Source organism: Lichenostomus cassidix, chromosome 8, assembly GCF_008360975.1.
Source record: "Lichenostomus cassidix isolate B80296 chromosome 8, HeHo_3.0, whole genome shotgun sequence".
Lineage (NCBI taxonomy): Eukaryota > Metazoa > Chordata > Aves > Passeriformes > Meliphagidae > Lichenostomus > Lichenostomus cassidix.
In genome coordinates this window covers 18,099,233-18,119,480 of record NC_139489.1, presented here as the reverse complement: position 1 = coordinate 18,119,480, position 20,248 = coordinate 18,099,233, and the positions used below count along the sequence as shown (strand labels likewise).

Genomic DNA, 20,248 nt, shown 5'->3' with positions numbered 1-20,248 from the left:
TGGCCATGTTTTTCTTTTGTCCAGGGAAGGCTAAAGAGATTGATTGCCTGCTGTGTGTGTTCCATCACAGTTTGTAACACTACGTGGCGCCCTTGTTCAAATAACAGCACTTCTGTTTTGCATGCTTTCTGTAAACTCTCAACGAGCGGTTGAGACATGTAAAGGTTGTCCAAAATAGGAAGTGCTCCCTCATGAATTAATTGGAAAAATTCTTGAGCTTTATTAAGAAACTCTAAATTCAAGTTAGCTCATATAGATAGACATTATGGAATGGATGTTTACTTGATAACTGTGCTTAAGCTTACATTTGAGTAGGTATGGACTGTTTTCTTTTGTCGTGTGGATGTATCGTTTTACAGACAACTGAAGATGAACAGCAATCATTAAGGAAAAACTGCAGTACTCTGCATTTTTGTGCAGAAGTTAATACTGCCGTGGTTTTAGACCTTTAATGCAGGCTGAAGTAAGAAGAGTCTAAGTGAGTAGAAGGATGGTTAACAGGCATGATCTACTAGCAGGTCTGAGAAATTCTTTACTCATGTAAATCTGATTCCAACTTCTCTAAGAGGTTTGTTTGAAGAGGGAAACTGTTACATATACCTGAGGAGGTGGCACAGCAGAGCTAGCACAGGACAAGTTCTTCAGAACGTGCTTGGAAACCACCTGTTTTAGTTCATACCTGGCCTAGTTCAACCTGTCTAGCTTCTGTTGGTCTTCCTTGTGCTGTGCAAAAGTGACTTTACATAATGTAAACCAAAAACATTGCATCACTCTGAACCAGCTGTTTATGATAGTCATCCCAGACAAATGATACTGCTTTTAAGAATGACTCCAGTTTTGGCTTTGCTTCAGAGAGACTTTTGTCTTGTGGGACCTTAAAAATAACTTGGCTTTAATGATGAATTGGAATTTTGCATGGCATCTCTTCTGACATTTGAAAAGATGATTTGCCACCTTGTATTTCTGTTCATGTTGATACAGGATGCAGGAAACCTCTGGGGCTGCAGCACTCAGATGATGAATATGCCTACTTTCCAGAAGCCTGAAACATCTTGAAGGTTCCAATTCTGTCTTTGTTCCTCCAAATTAATGATGATATCCATCCTGCTACATAGCTAGTTTTATTAGTGTGAGACAGTTCAGATTCATCTGGCACAAGCTGAAGTTACAAAAACTAAAACAACAGAATTGCCTCAAGGTAAAGCACATATCTACTAAGCCCAGTATTGTCTACAGAAGTGGTAGCAATAAGTGCTTAGAGCAAGAGATGTAACAAGTCTGCAGTGATATTTTTCAAGCAAGCTCTCCTTGCTATTACCAGAATCTATGCAAGGCTGTCCTAAGATGGAAACTGCAGCTGGACCGTAATCTTTTGTAGTGATTGGATTTCATCTGAAGTATGAAATGAATTATTGAAAAGAAAATCTATTAATGTTTTGCCCTCCTATATAAGTAGTCACTGTGAGAAAGTGTATCTTGGTTTTTGTTTTAGTCCTGCTTCTTGATATTATTCTTTAATTATCTGTAAACTGTTTTTACCTTCCTGCCTTTCTAACAGTGCTCTAGACCTCCTATATCTGTGCCTTACTGCCTTTTTCCTGGTATGACTGCTGCTGTGTGTAGCCATTTTGCACTTCTGATAACCTTCATTACCATTCCCTATTTCTCTCTTCAGAGATGGAGTGACCGAATTCTACTCAGTTTGTAAATATGAAGTGCTATGAGAGCTGTGTGGGCATTTGGTTTTGGTGTCTTTCCTGATGAGTCCTAAAGCTCTCTTAATTTCCATGACTTCTGAGAATGGGATTGGTATTTCCAGAGTATTAGCTACGGTAATGCCAAGGTGTTGTGCATCCTAGCCAAGAAGTTAATACCACCAACTCAACAGCTACTTCTCATTCTCTGTGTGGTTGTGGTTAGGGTTATTTCTATTTGTTTATATTACTTTTCATGTATTGGTAGTGAATTTCCCTTGTAGATTACTATGAATTCCACATTGTGAAGTCTCTTTTCAGCCTTTCTTTTAAACTACTTTGACTAGTATTATGATGGTAGCTGTTCCTTTTTCCATATTATTTATGTTTAATAATACAGGTTGTTGGGGAAGGCAGAGGATGAGTGTCCATAGCCATCTGCTGCCATTACAAAAACTGCTCATGACTACTTCATAGCACTCACCTACTCTCACTTTTTGGTGTATCCTTAAGAGTTTAGGGTGAAGCCTTCTACTCTCTCAAACAGCAAATAACAGAAGCATGAGGAAAAAGCCCACTATAAAACACAACAACAAACAGCAGGATAGACATAGAGGAAGTGTACAAATAAAATTTATTTGTTCTTATCTACTATTCCGTTCTCCACGTAACCATTTCTGACAAGTCTTAAAATTTGTGATTATTACTCACATCAGACTGGGAGCCACCAAATGTTTAGAGGCTAAAGTAAATTACTACCATCACACCTCAGTATGAGGTAGTAACTTCAGTTTCCTTCTTTAAAAGAAGACCAGTGAGAAAATTAGTGTTTTTTATTTGCTGGTGCATAATTTGAGTCAGGTATACCAGAGTAACGCAACCTGCGCTTTATCTGTTTAGTGTTTCAAATGAGGCTGAGACCTAGGAAATTAAAGCTATTGTACTGTTTTAAGTGTGTAGTGTGCTATGAGGCAATTTCCCCCCGCTCCCAAGAACTATGTACTAGAAAATATAACTTGGATGGGAGGTTTCTAGGTGTGACTCTACCTGCTTTTAGGGCCCTTACCTCCTCCATCTTGTGGAAAGGATTAACCTGTTCTTTGGTGGGAGCCTTGAAACTTGCTGGGGAGCTCCCAGGTGTGGCTGCACCGGTAACAGACCTTTGTTTGCAGCAGCAGGACAAGCCATTGGCAAATCAATATTTCTGGCAGGAGGCTTGCATGATTTTTAGCTCCCCAGCCAACTGAACCCTGTATACTAAACAGTATAGTTGTTTGGGGGTTTTTTCTGTTTTGGGCTTTTTGTGTTTGTTTGTTTTGGTTGGTTTTTGTTTTGTTTGCTTTTTGGGTTTTTTTTTTTTTTGGTGGACAAGTATCTGTTGCCTGTCTGGCAACCAGTTTCTTGGAAAAGCAGGGCTTTTGCAGCAAGCTGGGAGGTGAAACCATGCTCAGGAGGTCAGGCTGTTCATGGTATTATGCACAGGATTGATCTGTGAGGTTGTGGGTGGGCAGCATGTTTGTGGGATGGTGAAGAGAGCAGGGTGTGAGGATGGCTACACTGTCCTATGTAACATAGGAGGGTGAATGGACTGTGGAGCTCTAGAAGGTGGCTAAATACTTAAATATGCTGGCTTAATTATTTTTGGTTTGTTCTGCTATCACTTAAAAGGAATGCTTTATTTTGTCTAAGGTAGTATAATTGGAAAGCACTTTTTGTATTTACATTTCTTCCTGTTCCTCTCTCACACTTTGCTTTTTCTTAACAAATGCTTTTTACAGAAATGAATGCTGGAACAGCATTTTCAGTCAAAAACAGATAGATTGGCACACTTTAATGTGAAACAATGTCCCATGAAGTTCCATGGAGATGGATGTTTATCTGCTCTGGGTATATAGCAACAGCATATTTCTGATTGTGAGAACAGGTATGCACATGTCTTCATACTTGTATATACACTGCATTTATGGCCTTAGGTAACTTTCCACTACTTTTAATAAAATCTGGGATGTGATTTGAGTGTATGTGGCAATTGGTCAAATCTGAAAGTCTGTTAAAGTCCATCGGATTATGCAGAAGGCAAAATAGCCCATGAAACATGGAAGCAAAACAAGCATTATGATCCAGAAAAAGTATGTGGAAGAAAGTCTTCTTAGCTTTATCTGCTTTGTGTGGTAAATTTTACTTCCATGCCATTACAGCTGTTAAAGCACCTTTTTCCCCAGCTTTGCCATTCTCATCCTCAGAGCTGAAAAAATAAACAAACAAACAAAGCCATTGAATTTTAAGTCTGTCTTTCTATTTCTGAAGCAAAATCTCCTTATTTAGAAAAAATGAAGAATACACATACCTCCGATGGTTAATCCAGCAGAATAAGCATTGTTTTAGTGTTGTAGAAAGAAATCAGTAGAAGGTGTTAGTTCTGGTTATTTTGCAATAAAGTGAGAATATTAAGAAAACTACTCCATAATCACTATTTAAAAATTAGCACAGCTGTCTTTTGTTTTGTCTCTGTTACCTTCACTAACACACTACACAGAGTTGCTTTTGCCCTTGACTGGATGCTGACAGATTAAAAGGATGCATGAATAATTAAACAAACTTTGTTTAAACTAAACTCCTCAGTGGGGGCTGTAACTGTTTGGAAACTATTTCCTTTTCTGTGATGCTCAGAGAAAACTTCGCTCTCTTTCTGGTGTTGTGAGTCAGAGTGGGAGTTAGTCATATTCCTGGGTTCATGTAATGCAGCAACAGTATCTGTATAAATATTAGTAGGGTATTGTCTCTAACTGGGTATAAGGTGGGTAACTTTGAAAGTGACAGTGCAAGGCAAATGATTTAATGTTAAGGTTATTTTTAGAACAGCAATATAATTCTGTTGTTTGATCTGTAAAAGCCTCCCCCCAGCACATTGTTGATCTGAGAATGCAGTGGGAATAATCTCCAGTACTCTGCCTGTTAATTTGAAGAGTCACCCAAAATAGCATGTCTCATTCCTTCATCCTGCATGTGTCTCTGCTGAGACACGAGAGGTCAAAGCAGCTGTTTACTTGTTTTATACATGTCAGCAAGTGTCCAGCTTGAGTTATGTTTTGAATGCTGAAGTTGTTGCAAATCATACAAGCATCTGAGTGTAACTTTATATTATAGAGCCACTGATGTTAACCTTAGCTCTTACAAAGACACTGTGTACTTTTTACAGGCTGAGGAATTCTGAAGGATTCAAGTCCTGGGCATGGTTTGAGAACAGTCAGTTTGATACTTCAGTTATAGGTCATAGTCTGTTTCTGTCTTGTTCTATCTATACATTACAGAAACAGATGGTGTGCATGAATCTCAATTAAAAAGGATTTTTGTATTTTACTTTCTTCAACACAAATGGAGTTGTCTCCATTGTTTTTTTTGAAGGTTGCAAAGCTTCCAGTATTATGGAAAAAAATAGCTCATCTAGATGAGCTAGCTGCCAAAAGCCTTGGACCTTCATGTCACATGAGAGCCTGTTCCACACTGTCAGTAGGTTTTGCTGCTTATTCAGCTTTAGTTTTGCATTTCCTTATTCATTTCACTGTGTCTAGCCTTTGTTCTCTCCCAAGGACTTTATTTCCCAAATGAGTATTACATTTTCAAAACATTTTCAATGGAATTAATTTGCCTGAAATTTAAAGAAGAAAGTAAGCTCTAATAATGCAAACACTTGTGTATTAATTATAGTGTTGTCATCCTTTTTTCTCTATGGTTTTTCCGAGGGCACATACTTTGAGATACTGGTGGGGAAAGGAGCTTGTGGGGAAAGGAAAATTGCTGCTGTATAGAAAGAGGTATGCCCTATATCTTTGTAAATTTGTGGGCATGAAAAGCTCCTAATTTAATCTGATATTTCTCTATATAGGTTGGCACATGAAAGATTCCTCTGCCGCCTTGTCGTTGGCCATCACTAACTATTTCAGTAACTTGTTCTGAAGTTTGATTTCTTTCCTAAAAAAACATTGTTACATAAGGGGCCATCATCCTGGTCTGTCCTGTGTTTCTTTGCTTTCCATTGTTTTTCAGAGAGTCCTCAGTGATACATCATCAGCACTTGTTTATGTTTAAATGCTGCAAGTGCCTCCCAAAGCTTTAATTTCAGAGAGGATTAGTTTCTTGGTTTTAATGAATGATGAGCAACCAAAAATAACTGATTCCCCTCTTTTTACTTCTGGTGTTTAGGGTGAACCTGCTAGGCTGGCCATCAATGACTGCTTTGAAAACAATATATTTCTCTAAGAAACAGCTCTATGTCATACATTGTTCTAGATTGAGATGCTTTCCTGGCTTTGTTTCTGTTTTATAAATCTCACTAGGATTATAGGTCTGCTTGGGAAAAATTGAGTCACTTCCTGGCTTTTTCCACTGATCAAAAATGTCCCAGGGAGTGGCAATAAATAAGGAGGGCTAAAGAAGAATATGGCTTAGTTCCAAATTCTACTAGTCATTAAGATACTCACTTGGAGGCAGTGCTGACGGGGTGAATTTTTGAGGCAGTTGCCAAACTGCTTGTAATTTATTTGGGATTCATTTTTCCCAATTGGCTGTTTTCTTATTTATAAGTAAGTGGATGAGATCAAATACAGATTTACAGGAAAAATTCTCAAATATCTTTGCTGTTTATACACTTAGTCCCCTTTCCTGAAAACCAGTATTTATTTGCCATTAACCTCAAATCAGGGAGAACCCAGATTTTTTGGGAAGTGTCTGAGTGGAAGGGAAAAATGTAGAAATTTCAGATGCTTGTCTTGGGAGACAGAAGTAAGCAGGGATTGTTACAGATAAAGGTGCTCAGCTAACATCTCATGGCCTGTATATGGCTCACCTGAATGGTACTGCCAGCTTGTAGTTACTACTTGGAAAATTCTTTCCCAGGATACATTCAGGAGCACCCACTCACTGGGCTGTAGGATGAATGACCTGTTTCAGTAGAAACCTGCTGGTGGGTGGGTGAGTGTCCCTCCTCCATTATCCTGTACATATGTGATGGGGGAATTGAGGGACTATCCCCAAAATATAATGGGCTGGAGCAACTTCTGGAGTGGTTTATCTTGCCTGTATTAACTACTTCTGCCTTCAGTTGCTGGCATAAGAGCTGCTGGCAGCAGTCTGTGGTACTGGAGGACACAGGGAACTGCACAGATGGCAGGATGGGTGCTTGAGGAAAGCAAAAGTCCTCTCAAGTGATGTAAAAGTGTACTGGCTTAATTGACTAGAAAGGCTGGGCAGCACTGCTGGAATATTTCTGGCTGTTGTGTGTATGACTTCATGATGTTGATACTCCTAAAAGCTGAGAGCATTGCTTGCTGAACAGCTCTTCCCAATCAGTGCTTACTGATGTAAAAATACTTGGAAGTTCTTACATGATCCAATGATTATCTCTCCTAGCTTTACATGTAGTGTAAAAATTCCTGGGCTGTAAATACAGCTTGAGGCAGGCCCCAAACTTATACTTTTGCTGCAAATTGTTTGGAGGGAGAGAATGTGGTATCAGGACCCCTGATCTTCCTGTAATTCAACCACAGTGTTCTTTCCTTCAAATGGAATGTGACTACTGTCTGAAATCTGCTGCTTGGAGTATGCCTAAGTGTGGTTTAATTGTATGCATTAAAGCGCAACATAATCATAAAGAAGAGCTCTCTATGTTTCCGGAAGATTTTTCTATTGCTTTCAACCTTCTGTTATAAAACTTTATAGTAGGAAATAGATACTGTGTGTATTAATAGAGTATAAAAAAGTATTCAAAAATAACTCTGTGGGCTATTGGACTAACCCTGTGTAGTGATGAAAACTGTTTCATTATCTTTCAGAAGCTATAAAAATATCTAACTTGGGTTAATGAAAAAATATTAAAACTTGCATAAACACTATCAAGACAACTTTGGCAATGTTAATTCCTTAAAAATACAGAGTAAAGCTGATTATTAAGCAGTGTTTTTGATTCAAGGAGTATTTTGGATAATCTAGGAAGTAGTTGGAATGCAGGCAGGCACAAAAACATGCAAGTGAGGGAGGAGGAAGTGTTAAGTAGCAATGCTGTTAGGTACCCACAAGAAATGAAAACTAATTCTGCTAATTGTGGTAGCATTAATGGAACTTAGGAGAGAACCAGTTTTAATCTTTGAAGGTTCCAGGAATAGCTTTTCTGGGATAGTTTATTTTCCAAATTTTGATATGGTAACTAGTGCATTGCTAAAGACAAAGTAATTGAACAGATCCAAAATGTAGATTGGTATTTGTTAACAAACAAGAGCAGAGAAATTATTACTAATAGCATATTAGTCTGTGAAACCATCAAAATAATCTAAGTGACACAGTTGCCAACAGTATCAGTTTGCTACATGAGCGAACAGCAGTGACATGATTTTCCTTTTCTGTTACCTGTGAGTGAGGGATCTTCTGTACCATCTCCAGACACCTGGCTGTGAAGATGAGCATGCTGTGTTGGTGAGCTTAAGCGTTCCTCTTGTTCTTGCAGAGAGATGGAATTTTTGTGGGGTACCTTGTTCAGGCTGGCACCCAGACTGCTCACAGGGTTTGTCTGTGGGACTTCTGTGGTTTTCCTGTTTGGTGGCTGATAAACCTGACTATAATGGCCTATGGGATGATATGCTGGTTTCTCTGATTTGCTGTCATCTTCATCATCATCATCAATGATAACTAGTTCTGCACGGATAACCCCATCATATTGGGACAACTTTTGGTTTGCTTCTGCATCATCATCATCATCAATGCGCTGGTAACCCATGAAAACCATTGTTACTGGTTCAGATTCATCCACGTAACAAGGTACAGCCTGGACAATGTTGTACCGAACATCTTCCTCATCCTGAGGTGCAGGGGATGTTTCATTAGTATGAGAGGGATTTAAAAACCTTGTCTCATTATGTCTTTCTTTTGTATTCTGATAAGGTTTTAGTTCTTCATGTGCAGCTTTTCTTTCTTCATTATGAATGATCCCGTTCTCAGGATTAGTGTGCACTTCCTTTTCTGAATGGGAAATTACTGGAGAGGGAGACTTTGGTTGTGTTACCTTTGGAAGAGCAAACCCATTCTCTTTATTTTGCTGCATAAAGGGCTCTGTTTTAGAGGAGAACTCTGCCTGATGATTGCTAAATCCATTCATCTCTCTTTTGTCAGTGCCTTCCAGTTTTGGTCCAGGGACTATTTTGTCTTTCTGAGGAGTAACTGGCCTGCAGAATTTGTTTGCAAACACAGGTTCATGATACTCTGTGGGAGACTGAGAATTTTTTTCAGTTGCCTGCCGTAGCAGGTCTTCCACTTCAACAGGAGCAAGTTCATCCATCCCATTTTGTGTTGTGCTGCCATTTGAGGACACTGCATAGACTGACTTCCTGCCATCATCATAGACTTTAATTCCTGTCTCTTTAAACTCCTTTGAGGGAAGAGGTATTGTGGATAACACTGTGTTTTCTCCTGTCTTCATGTCTTTTTCAACCTTAATTTCCATGGCAAACAGTGCTGTTGAAAGAAACAAGTGCTTTAACTGCTAATGCAGTAGCTGCACAACATGCAGGAGTTCTGACAGTGATAAAGAATGACTGTCAGAATGAATTATTAAATGTGTGAAATTATCACATACACAACTGGTATATTAGATTTTCATTTTGAATGTCCTCTTTTATCCTGTGGTAAAAAATATTTTCATTTAGGTCTAATTCTGTGAGGAAAAATCAGCTGTTGAAGAGACAGTTTCATTACGTGATAGACTGAGAAATCCAGATTTAACCTTGGCCCCTGGTGTTATGCTGGGCAATAGCAGCTGAAAGAGCTAAATGTGCTGCAATGCCAGAAAGTCTTGGGCACTTTGAAGGGTTTGGAGGCTTTGTAGTAGTTGGGGAATAACCAGACTACTGCTGGCTGCCCAACAGCTGTAAGTGCAAATAGAAAATGTGAAATGAATGATATAAAGGGAGTCAGTACTTAGTTATGACAGGCAGAGGAATGAAGTGCTGGAAAGAAGTGTCAATGGTGAAAAGAGTTACTCTCTGTGGCACATACCTTATACCAGTGTCTCACCTCTCAGTTTTGATGACCTAGCTGGTAACACAGCTTAAATGAGAACAAGTGTCTCTCATCTGTAATGTCTATTCTTTGCTTAAAGTGTATTAGATTCAATATATAAGAAGCTTTTGTACATATTGACACCTTCTGGAGTTACTAATAAGCAGTACCTTTTCTCTTTTCTTCATCATCTGTGTCAGCATGTGCTGTACTCCTCAGTGCAGAGGGTCTGAAATACTTGGGAAGGTCAGGTATGCTGGCATATATGTAGTCTGCTGCCTCTGAGTAAAGAAGATCCACAGATCCACAAAGCATTAGTTTGTTTTAACTTACTTCTACAAGAACCTTTTAAAAGATATTCTTTTGACTGAACGTACCTTTTTCAAGTCCTGCTTTTTCAGTCTTCACAGACTAGGTGGGAAAGAGAACCATTAACAATGAATGTGACAGTTACTTTTAAGATGTTAACTAGACAGTACTTTGGTTTCCCTGATAGTTTTAACCTTTGGTGTGTACAGCTTCATACAGAGAAGGGGCTAAAAGTGAAATGTGCTCAGTTGGAGCATGGCAAGTGAGAAAGTGAAATTTGTGGTCTTTCTTGCCAATATGATTCCACATCACACAGGAAAGGACAGAAAATATTATGAAGTGTTGAACAGTGACCCAGCCTCCCACTGTGGCCCTACTAGGTTGGCTTCAAAGATTTTTCAAAGATTCTACTTTGGCTTTCCAGTTTTACTTATCTCCCTGTGTATCTTTAGAGAATATGTGTGTATGTAAGAACAGCTGGAGAACTGAAGTTTAGTTTCATCGCTGTATTTTTTGAGATGGTTTAAGATTTTAAAATATTAAAATGACCTTTTGACAAAGACCAATGGCTGATAACATTAAGGTGTGTTTGATCATAACCTCTGTTAGTGACTTGGGGGGAGCGTGATGCAGTTTAGCTGCACCTGCAGGAGAATAAATACCCCAGTCTTTGTACCTGGTCAGTACGTGTTGTCTGTCTCTGGCTGAGATGCAAAGTTGCTGGTTGGTGGCAGTGGTGTTTTGTGGAGATGTGCTATAGATGAGTAAAGATAGGAATCACTCCCCCACCCCCATGAATAAGCAAATGAAGACATATGAGGCTTAAACAATGTAACATTGACCCCTCTTGTGTTCGAACTGCTGTCACTTCAGAAGCTCATGACTACTCATGGGATCCAGCTAGTTCCCCTTTCCCTGGATATGATGATGAATGAGTAATAAATTCTATTTCTGGAATAGTATAGCACTAACCTTTATTATGTCTTCTGTTGTTTTCTCGACAGACTTCAGTTTCTTTAAAATTGCTTCTTCCTTAGCTGAGACTTCCATTTCTTGTCTTTCCAGAGCCTCGATTTCCTTCTCCAGTCTGCAATCACAGTTGCATTTGGTTTAATACCAGGCAGAGAACAACACTGTAGAGCTGATACATTGGGAGTATGGACACTACTAGGGCTGGTTCTACTTACCTCGGCAAACTTTGCTCTTATATGAAATCAGCTTATAATTTCACACACATTGGGAAATAAGTGTGAAATAGTATTTTCATTTAAAAAGAAAAAAAAAAACCAAAACCAAACAATGAACAAAGCCTTCCATGTGTAAACATGAACTATAGTGTCAGTTAGGTCTTGGCTGATGGGTTAGCTGTTTTCCTTTAAAAGCTTTTATTGTTATGTAAAAAGAATATTAAGGCTCTGCAGTCAAAACTTCTTTTGAGCTATTGGCCCTTGCTATAGGTTTGTATCTTACAGCTCCTTTCCCTGTCCTTCTTGTTATGTATTAAGGCTGTGTTGCATGGTTTCTTGCATGTTAAAGCTGAGTACAGTGATTAAGGAGAGTTTTTATTTTCTTAGCATATGACAAATATTTCTAGACAGAAAGGTCCAGGATAAAAAAATATAATCTCTGTGTGAGAGAGGGAGAAAGCTATGCCTGGTTGTCCTGGGTTAAAGCACATCTCTAAGGTAGAGTATCTCAGTCAAATTCTTTTCTCTGTTGAGTAAGGCAGTGACTTATTTAGGTGTCCTACATCCTATTTTTTAATTCTTTCTAGTCAATGTTTCTTTCTGTGTATGTTCGCTGGATTTTAGATAGAATTTGCCTTATTAGCTGAGCAGTTGGGAAGTCACTCTTCCACAAAGATCTCGAATGCAACTCCAGATCTAACTTTGAACTGGGACTTGAACTGAATGTCTTATGCTGTAGGATAGTGCTGTATAACTTGAGTGTCCTGGTTCTTTTTGAAAGAACTTCAAGGAAAAAAAAAGGCATTTTGAAAGCTTATATATTTGAGTGAAGTATGCCTATCAGTGAAATATGTTTTTGAATCCATGCTGAAAATCAATGGCTGTAGACTCAAGGCAGCTGCAACTGGTAACAGGTTTTGCTGAGAACAGTCAGAATAGTTCCGACTGGATGATCTGAGACAAAGTTACAATCAGGGTTGTAGAAGTGTTGGTCTATGACCCCAAGGCAAAAAAGTGTTGTATTTTGACTTCTTTACTATGTGCTAGGATTCACAATATTATACCGAAGTCAACATGACTGTTTAAAGTCTGTCATCCCATTAAAGTAATCAGATTAGAAAAGCTGAATGCAGGTTGAGAGATAAGCATTATTTATTTCCTTCTACGTGGCTGAGGAATCTGAATTAATATGATGGCTCTTGCCCTATTTCAACTCAGATATCTAGAGGTACAGTAACAGGACTCTACATGGACTTTTATCTGTTAGTGACAATGTCCTCTTTCTTGATATACAAAGTATTGCAGACCTCAGAACTAAGATGGGGAAAAAAATACTTTCAAGATGAAAATAAAAGCTGAAAAAAAATTTGAAAGCTGCAAAAAATATTTAAAAGCTGCTAACAGCTGGACCTGAGCTCTGCAAGATGGCCTTAGAAGCCTGATCAAAGGTACTGATTACAGTACTAAAATTAAAAAATTTTACAAGGGGGTTGAATATTTTTGGACAGCTATAAAAGAAAGTAAAGGCCACGTGCCATATTTTTGCATTTCTTATGGAACAGTCTTTGTTTAATATATTGAGATGTTGTATTTTTAGATGAGACTTGATTGCAATATTATCATAATTTGAAAATCATTAAAAAACCACAGAAGCATAATCAACTGAAAAATCATTTACTTATGCCGTTGGTTTATTTTAGTCTTCACTCTAAACACTCCTAGACACACAGGTAAAAGAAGAGGAGGAAAAATATTGGAGATCTTAAAAAAAACAGGGAGGTGGGGAAAAAGAGAAAACACAACTCCAAATAAATCAAAGATTATAAACACCATATATTTACCTGGGTGATCAAGAAACAAATTAAAGTTTATATATGCTCTTACACCCATACCAACACCCACTTTATATGGTAATTAAGAGAAATTATTCAATGCTCAGTGGATTTAGACAGAAATTCTCATGTAATGGGCATTGTATCTAGACTAAATATCTCTTTTGTACTTATACTTGCAGAAACAGATTTTGTGGTTCATTTTCAGAACATGTTGTGAGTTTGCACACTGGAATTTGTAGAAAAAAAATTTTTAAGAGATGCACTTGTTATTTGAGAGGGAGAAATAAATAGTAGAGAAGTGTGGATGAGAGAAGAAACCTTAGAAGCCAAGACACTAAATGGAAGGTTTCTCTGCCAAAGTAGCAGCTGAATTAAGAAAATCTATGGAGTTTGCCTGGCTGCTGCTGGCTACCAGCTAATCTGCTGCAGTTGGCATCACTGCCAACAAGAGCCATCACTTGCCACCCCAGAAAAAAAAAAGGCTTACGAATGAAAAGCAGATAGGAAGATATCACCCTGAAGAATACCAGACTGAGTGGAAAAGGCAGTTCAGCAAGTCCTCACATGTTTTGAGGTGAGTCAAATGCTTTAGCAGCTCTGGAGTATAGCCTGAGTCTGCTTTCATGCCTCACATTACCAGCAGTTGAATAGACCTTAGTCGTTTTGCATTTTTAAATATGTTGTTTAGCAACTAATTCCATCAAGAATGAGTGTTATTGGCTGAAGATTAAATGGAAAATGGGACTTCTAATTCTTCATTCAGCTTGTACCCTGACCAAGGATGTGCTCACTTGCCTCACTGAAGCTTCTAACATGTCAAGGGGGTAAATAGGACAGATAATATAAATGAAATTCTTTTGTCTGTAACCAAAGTATTCAGCCATTTGTCTGCAAGGTGGCTCAGACTGCTTGCTATTCACTGTTTTGTCATTGATACAAAGAGTGGAACTCTCTCTTGTATAAAAAAAATGCTCAAATCTAAATTAATTAGCAGCCATACACTAGCCCAATTTGACACCCAAGTAAAGAATGTTTCAAAAGAGAGGTGCCATTTAGGATGGTGATGGGAAGGCCCATGCCACTACTGTGAATAATCTGTCTACAATTGCAATGGTCCTCTCAGCAGAAAGAAACAAAGACTGGTCTAAGGGTATGCAAAAAGTCTTTAAAGTAATTAATATTTTTTTAACTGAAGATAAAATACACAGAGTGTAGTCAATAGAGTGAACTGAATATGTCTGAATCATGTAAATTTTATTTGTCAGATGCTCAGAAGAAAAAATTCTACTGAGCCTCTCAATTTGTTATTTCTAATGTATGACATGTCTACACAATCAGTTAAGCAATATTTTATTTACAGGGCAGGTCAAAGGTCAAGCAAGCTTTTGTTAGCTTTGGTGATATCTATGGCATAGCAAAAGTACTGTATGGTGCATGTTTTACATTTATTAGTGGACTTTATTCCTAGGTTTCTGTATCACCACTGGCTGATTTGCAACTGGCCTGGGTACGTGTCAGCAAGATGTAATGCTATTTGGAAGGTAACATGGACATTTTTCTGCATGCCCTTGCTAAACAGCTATTGGGGAATTGTAAGAAATATAATTTATAGGAAAAGACTGTCCATGTGAATAAGCCTGCCTAAATTCTTAGCTCAGAGGGAAGTTCCCACATGACTCCAGGTGTGTTCTTCTGCCTCCATTCTCCATCTGTAAAATCAAATGTCCTTGTCTGAGTCTTCTGTTTATTGTCAAGATAGAAGATGCCAAGGACTCTAAGGTTTATAGATGGCTTATTCATGAAACTAAATATATCAGTAATGAAAATATTTCTTTTGATATCAAGGCCTTACAAACCTCTAAACTGTTTTTACAACTTCAGCCGTGGTGAGTTAAGCCCTATAATTCAGAGTGACTCATGGATGAAATAAGGAGAATTTCTGTACAGATTTTCATTTCTAGGATGCATTGCACCTGTGAAATTGTTATTGTGAGAGTAAAGAGCATGTCATTTTGTGTTCTATTTTGTTAGTTAATAATTTTCTGCTCATGTAGTTTGTCTGTTTTATTTCACTACAAATAAATCTGAAGTATTTCAGATGTATATTAAGTAGTAGGAATCATTTTAAGGAGGAAGCAATTTATTGGAACTTCCCAGGACACAGACAGGAAGAGCTATTTGGTAACACTGGTATTAACAACAAATAGCTATGAAAATGCTTAGTTTGCCATGAAAAAATCAATTGATGTGAAAGAGCAACATATATAAAATTATAGAAGTAACCAGTCACAACTTCTGTTAAACAGCAAGTGTAGTAAAACAGATATCCTTATATTCTTGGAAAAGGAAGAATATTTTTAATAAGAGGAGAAAGCCCAGCAACTACAATCACATATTTATTGCATTTCTTTTCCCATTGTAGTGCCTACAGTTGCAAGTAAAATTATTTCATTCATTTGCATAAGCATTTAAGTTGCTGGTTTATGGTCAGAAGGTGAGCCATCTAGGTATACAAACATTACTTGTGCTTGTAATTAACTGCATCTGAAACTATTTAGGAAAAGAATTCATAACTACCTACGTGTCTGCTAAAAGCAGGCAGAAAAAATAGAAATTAAAAAAAACACCACTAGCATAACAAAGAAACAAAAACCCCAACACAAACACACACACAGAACAAGCCAAAAAAACCCAACTATCTAAACAAATCTGTCATCCATATATCCCATCTTCATGGAAAAGAAATTCTAAAATTGATTTTTGGTTTTGTACATGCTGAATGTTTTCCAAGTCTCTGGCCAAAACTCCAGTGAGAAAGAAGGTGTCAGGTACATTTCTAGTTAGGCTGTTGCAGGCTCAGGTCTACATCAGCTATGTGAGCTGAGGAACATCTGCCTTGTTTACAAAAATGCATGATCCAAGTAATGTGAATATGCAGTCTGCCCACTGACAGCATCTCTGCATCCAGGCCTTGCAATTAGGAAGAAATAGAAACTGGCTGAGATGTTACTCTAGGATCCATGTTTTGGATTTTGGAAAGCAGCTAGGGACAAATGATGGGTTTGACACTTAAAATTCTCCTTTCTTAAAGAAAAATGTATTTAGAAATCATTCTTTAAATGCCTATGGGCATTTTTTAAAATATAGACTTAAAAATTTATAACCCCTTGTCAAGTTTTGGATCTATAGATCTCAAGCTGAGGAAGTATTCCTTTGATGCTAATTTTTCCTACATGAATTAAAGGCTTTTTTCTGGTCTGAAGCTCCAGTTGAATTACTATTTCACTATTTGTAATAGTGATAAAATCTAATTATCCTAAAAAAAAAGTTTATATGGCTACATTCAGAAAAGAAAAGCTAACTGTGTGTTTAGTTTCAGTATCTAAGGAAATAAAAATTAAGGCCACTGAGCTGATGACAAATTCAGGCCCATGATTGCAAAAAAAGTACAAGAAGACTCTGCAACTGTGGTTATAAACCCAGGTTTCTGCAAGAGGTGGAGATTATATATATGAACAATGCACCCTAATTGTGTAAATCCATGAACTAGTATTGTAGGAAGGTTTTGGTCCTAATTCTGCATTCCAGGTATGTCCAGGCATAGGGCAGGAGGAGTCACTGCCAACATTGCTGTGAGACAGCTCAGTTACAATGGCTCAGGTGTAGAGACTCTAAAGGTGTGGTATGAGGTGACAGACTAGATTTAGATGCTGTACACTTTGTACTAGTTCACTGTTTTTAAGTGAGTCACTATGTCAGGAGTTCAGTAACTTTCCTTTTTAGTGACATAGACATTCTCAGACCTCCAAGAATGAGGAGGTGTCTGCTTGTTTGTTACCTGGGTGTCATCAAATGAATTGTGAACAGTGTAGATAGGCCATGTCAGGAGAATAAAAGCATTCTGTCACCTACACAGCCACATATCAAATCCAGTTCTTGACTTGCTTCTGAGACTTTAAAAAAAAAATCATTTTCAAGATGTCCTATTACCAATTTCTAAATGCAGGACAGAGATATTTGCTAAATCTCCAGGCTTTGCTCATGGTCAAGAAGACTTTAATCTCCCCTCTCACTACTTAGAGAAGGGCTGAACTTCCAGTGGTCTGATGGGGACTTGCTCAGCACAATTTCCTTGTTGCTCCTTAGCCCATTCTATCCCTAGATGGTGTTCTTTTCTGGCAATCACCCTGTCCTATGGACCCCTCTTGCATGCCTTCAGAATGACAGCCTCCTGGGATGTTTTCAGGGCATACTGTCTACCTCCTACCACTGCAGCAAGGAATTCTACAGAGGTGTGTGAAAAGCTGTTCTGTTGAGAAAAGTGCTTTTGAGCAAGAAGTCAGCATAATTATAGGACAAACTAGCACTGCTGCTTGTCAGCCAAGAGAATTATTATCTGTGTCAGAGATGGAGTAAAGAGGGAAGAGGATGAGAGATCACCAGAGAAGGTAATCTTGGTGACAGCTTTGCCAAAAGAGTGAGTGTAGGAGGACAGTGGAAGAAAAGCATAGAGGAAAATGCTATTGAAACTGAAATAGAGGAAGAAGCCTTGAAAAAGGATGATGAAACATTCCAGAACCTAAAGGAATAGGAACATTTCATCGTTTCTTTGCGTGCTAAGGGGCAATACCAGGGAAGGAGCTGATGGTCTACACAGCCCTGTGGTATTTGGGAAGGGCTAACTGAAGCTAATAAGCACCTGGAATCATGTCCATAGTAAATAAAAGAGTAATTCATGAGACTGTCTCTGCAGTTTAATGTTAGCTTTGTGTGATAGGGAGGCACTAGCCAATGAGATTTGTAGGAACATCTCTAATGAAAGGTAGAAAAAGACCTTTACTGCAGCAAGGTTTCTGGGAGTAAACTGAATACAAAACAGCATAGAAAAGTGAAGATAAGTATTACTAATGGGGCTAGGGAGCCTTTACTGTTCTGAAGTGCTGTTAAGGTGAAAGTCAGGTATTAAAGGCTGTTCCAGGGCTTAGTGAAACTGAAGAACTTTCAAAATGTACTCTTATTTTGAAGTTCTGGTTCAACAATTGCTATCTCAGAGCAAGCCCCGTATGTTGTGGCTTACGCCTACTGAATACAGCATGGAAAGAATATCTAGAATTAGAGAAACAAATACTCTCCAATATAGTTATTGTGCAGTTTGATAGACTTTACAGTATGGAAAATTGCATTGTGTTTTCTCTAATTCTAGATGACTAGAAAACAAAAAGATTGCTTTACTCTGCGTGTGTTTACTTCTGCATGTTCTTGACATTTTCATATTTTACAAAATGTAGTAGGACTTCTAAGGGACCATTTTAACCCAGACACAAGGGCAGGAGTACTTCCCTACCTGAAAATGTCTTGTTCCAGCTCATGAGTCCGTCGCTGGTCCTCCTGATTCTGCCTTTGCATTTCTTCTTCTTCTTTTGGAGTCATAGAACTAAAGCCATCCAAGAGCCATTTTTCTCGCATGGCCTTTTTCTGATGGGGAAAGATAGACAAGTAAGTGAATGCTAAAAGTTAGGGTATTCACCCATTTACTGTATTTGTTTTGATGCCACAGATGTGATCCACAGCACTGGGATCTATCCATCATAAAGTAACCTGACCACAGTGAGTGCCACTAGAAGAGAAATACTAAACAACTTTTTTGTTTTGAGATTGGCTCAAAATGAAAACTTTAGGAACAATGTCCCACTTTATTAGTTCATCCAACAAAAATGCAGAGTATGTCAGCTGCTATCCATAACAGATTAATATTGGTAAGTGGATCCAGTGGGGTGTGTGTCTTCAATAAAGCAAACCAGTTGAACGACCAGACACATAACAGATTCCTGTGAAAGGCTCCTGTCAGAAGCATCATAATTTTATTTCAATAGCATTGAATTCTGGCATTCAGGCATTGCATAACTTCTGGAAGGAGGTATGAAAGATGAAAAGTTTCTGTAAATGAAATTGTGTAGCAGTAAGAGATCTTTAGGGAGTTAGTGATGCAATACTACCCCTGGAACTTACAAGGATCTTGGGTAATTATGATAGTGAACTCACATTTCATCTGGTGAAGATGTGTGGGATAAGAGTGGCAGGGGAAAGGTGGAGCATGGGCAGCTGGTGACTGGTTAGTGTTTCAGCAGATCTGCTATGTATTTAGAGCTGCTGTTGTAGGGGCAATCCAGAGCTTAGGTATTTAGGTCCTGACCTGGCTAGTGCCTGTGGAGTTCTTTCTGTGCAGTGGTGACTTATAAATGGGTGTATTGTCTGTGACAGGTAAGTGTATCTCTCTCAGCTGTGTTTTCAAATTCTGCAAAATATAGTTGTATGCACTGATTGCTTCCTACAGCTGCTTTACTCTATGAAAGGTGGTTCCTGAAAGCCATCAGAGCTCTCAAAAATACTCATGGTGTCAAAAGAAAATATTCTTGGAGATAAGTTCATATTTGCAGGCAAAAAGTTGTAAACCATGCCAACTTTCTTGCACTCTTTTTATTCCTTTCAGTCTAACAGAGGGGTATAGACCCAGTTGTTGCCTTGGGGAAGGAGTTGAGACTCTTTAGAAATATTCTTTCGACATGCAAAAAAAGGGCACCCATATAAACTCTTTAACTAACCATGAATGTTCCAGTTATACTTTAGATTCCTTGAGCTGTGTAATTTCCATGGTAAGTTTTTGGTTTTCCCCCCCGTATAGTTTTGTGAATTGCAGGACGGGGATGCAGATTAAGTTGAATTTTGACTACTGCTGCTTGAGGCAGAGTATGCCCAGCACTGGTGAGACGGCTGTGTTAACCTCAGTGCTGCTTGCAGGGGCTGTTGGAATCCCTGCCTGCATCCTGTGTTGAGTCACTTAAACTGTTGCTTCCTACACTTTTCTATTTATTGTGTAGTTTACATGAGGTCATTACTGAGGCCCAGCTGGCAGAGCAATGTATATGTAGGACCTGACTTCAGTTAAAAGCAATTTTCCACTTGGTATATAATATCATAGAAAGTGTGTCTAAAACAGGCTTGTTGAGAAGTCTGTTCACTCCATGGTGCTTTTTATTTTTTTACCTGTGGGATCTAAGAGCAATGTTTACAGTTGCCTTAGCCCTGCAGGACAATATTCTGTCTCTCTCAACACTGGATCCTAGGGAATCTTGGTAAACACAGGTTGGTCAAAACTGATGTCCTGAGCCTTGACTCT

General features: G+C 38.4%; 1 protein-coding gene across 2 annotated transcripts in view; it reads right to left on the bottom strand.

Moving 5' to 3' along the window:
* Nucleotides 1-2,998: 2,998 nt before the first annotated feature.
* The window catches only part of PALMD (palmdelphin), a 48,832-nt gene continuing 31,582 nt past the window's right edge, over nt 2,999-20,248 (bottom strand). For both annotated transcript variants that reach the window (XM_085068168.1, XM_085068169.1), the window contains exons 4-9: nt 18,416-18,546; nt 11,022-11,136; nt 10,118-10,151; nt 9,911-10,021; nt 8,097-9,197; nt 2,999-3,939 (exon numbers count right to left, since the gene is read on the bottom strand). In XM_085068168.1, coding sequence (XP_084924294.1) covers nt 3,896-3,939; nt 8,097-9,197; nt 9,911-10,021; nt 10,118-10,151; nt 11,022-11,136; nt 18,416-18,546 — 1,536 coding nt within the window. In that variant the 3' untranslated portion in view covers nt 2,999-3,895. The remainder of the gene's footprint in view (nt 3,940-8,096; nt 9,198-9,910; nt 10,022-10,117; nt 10,152-11,021; nt 11,137-18,415; nt 18,547-20,248) is intronic.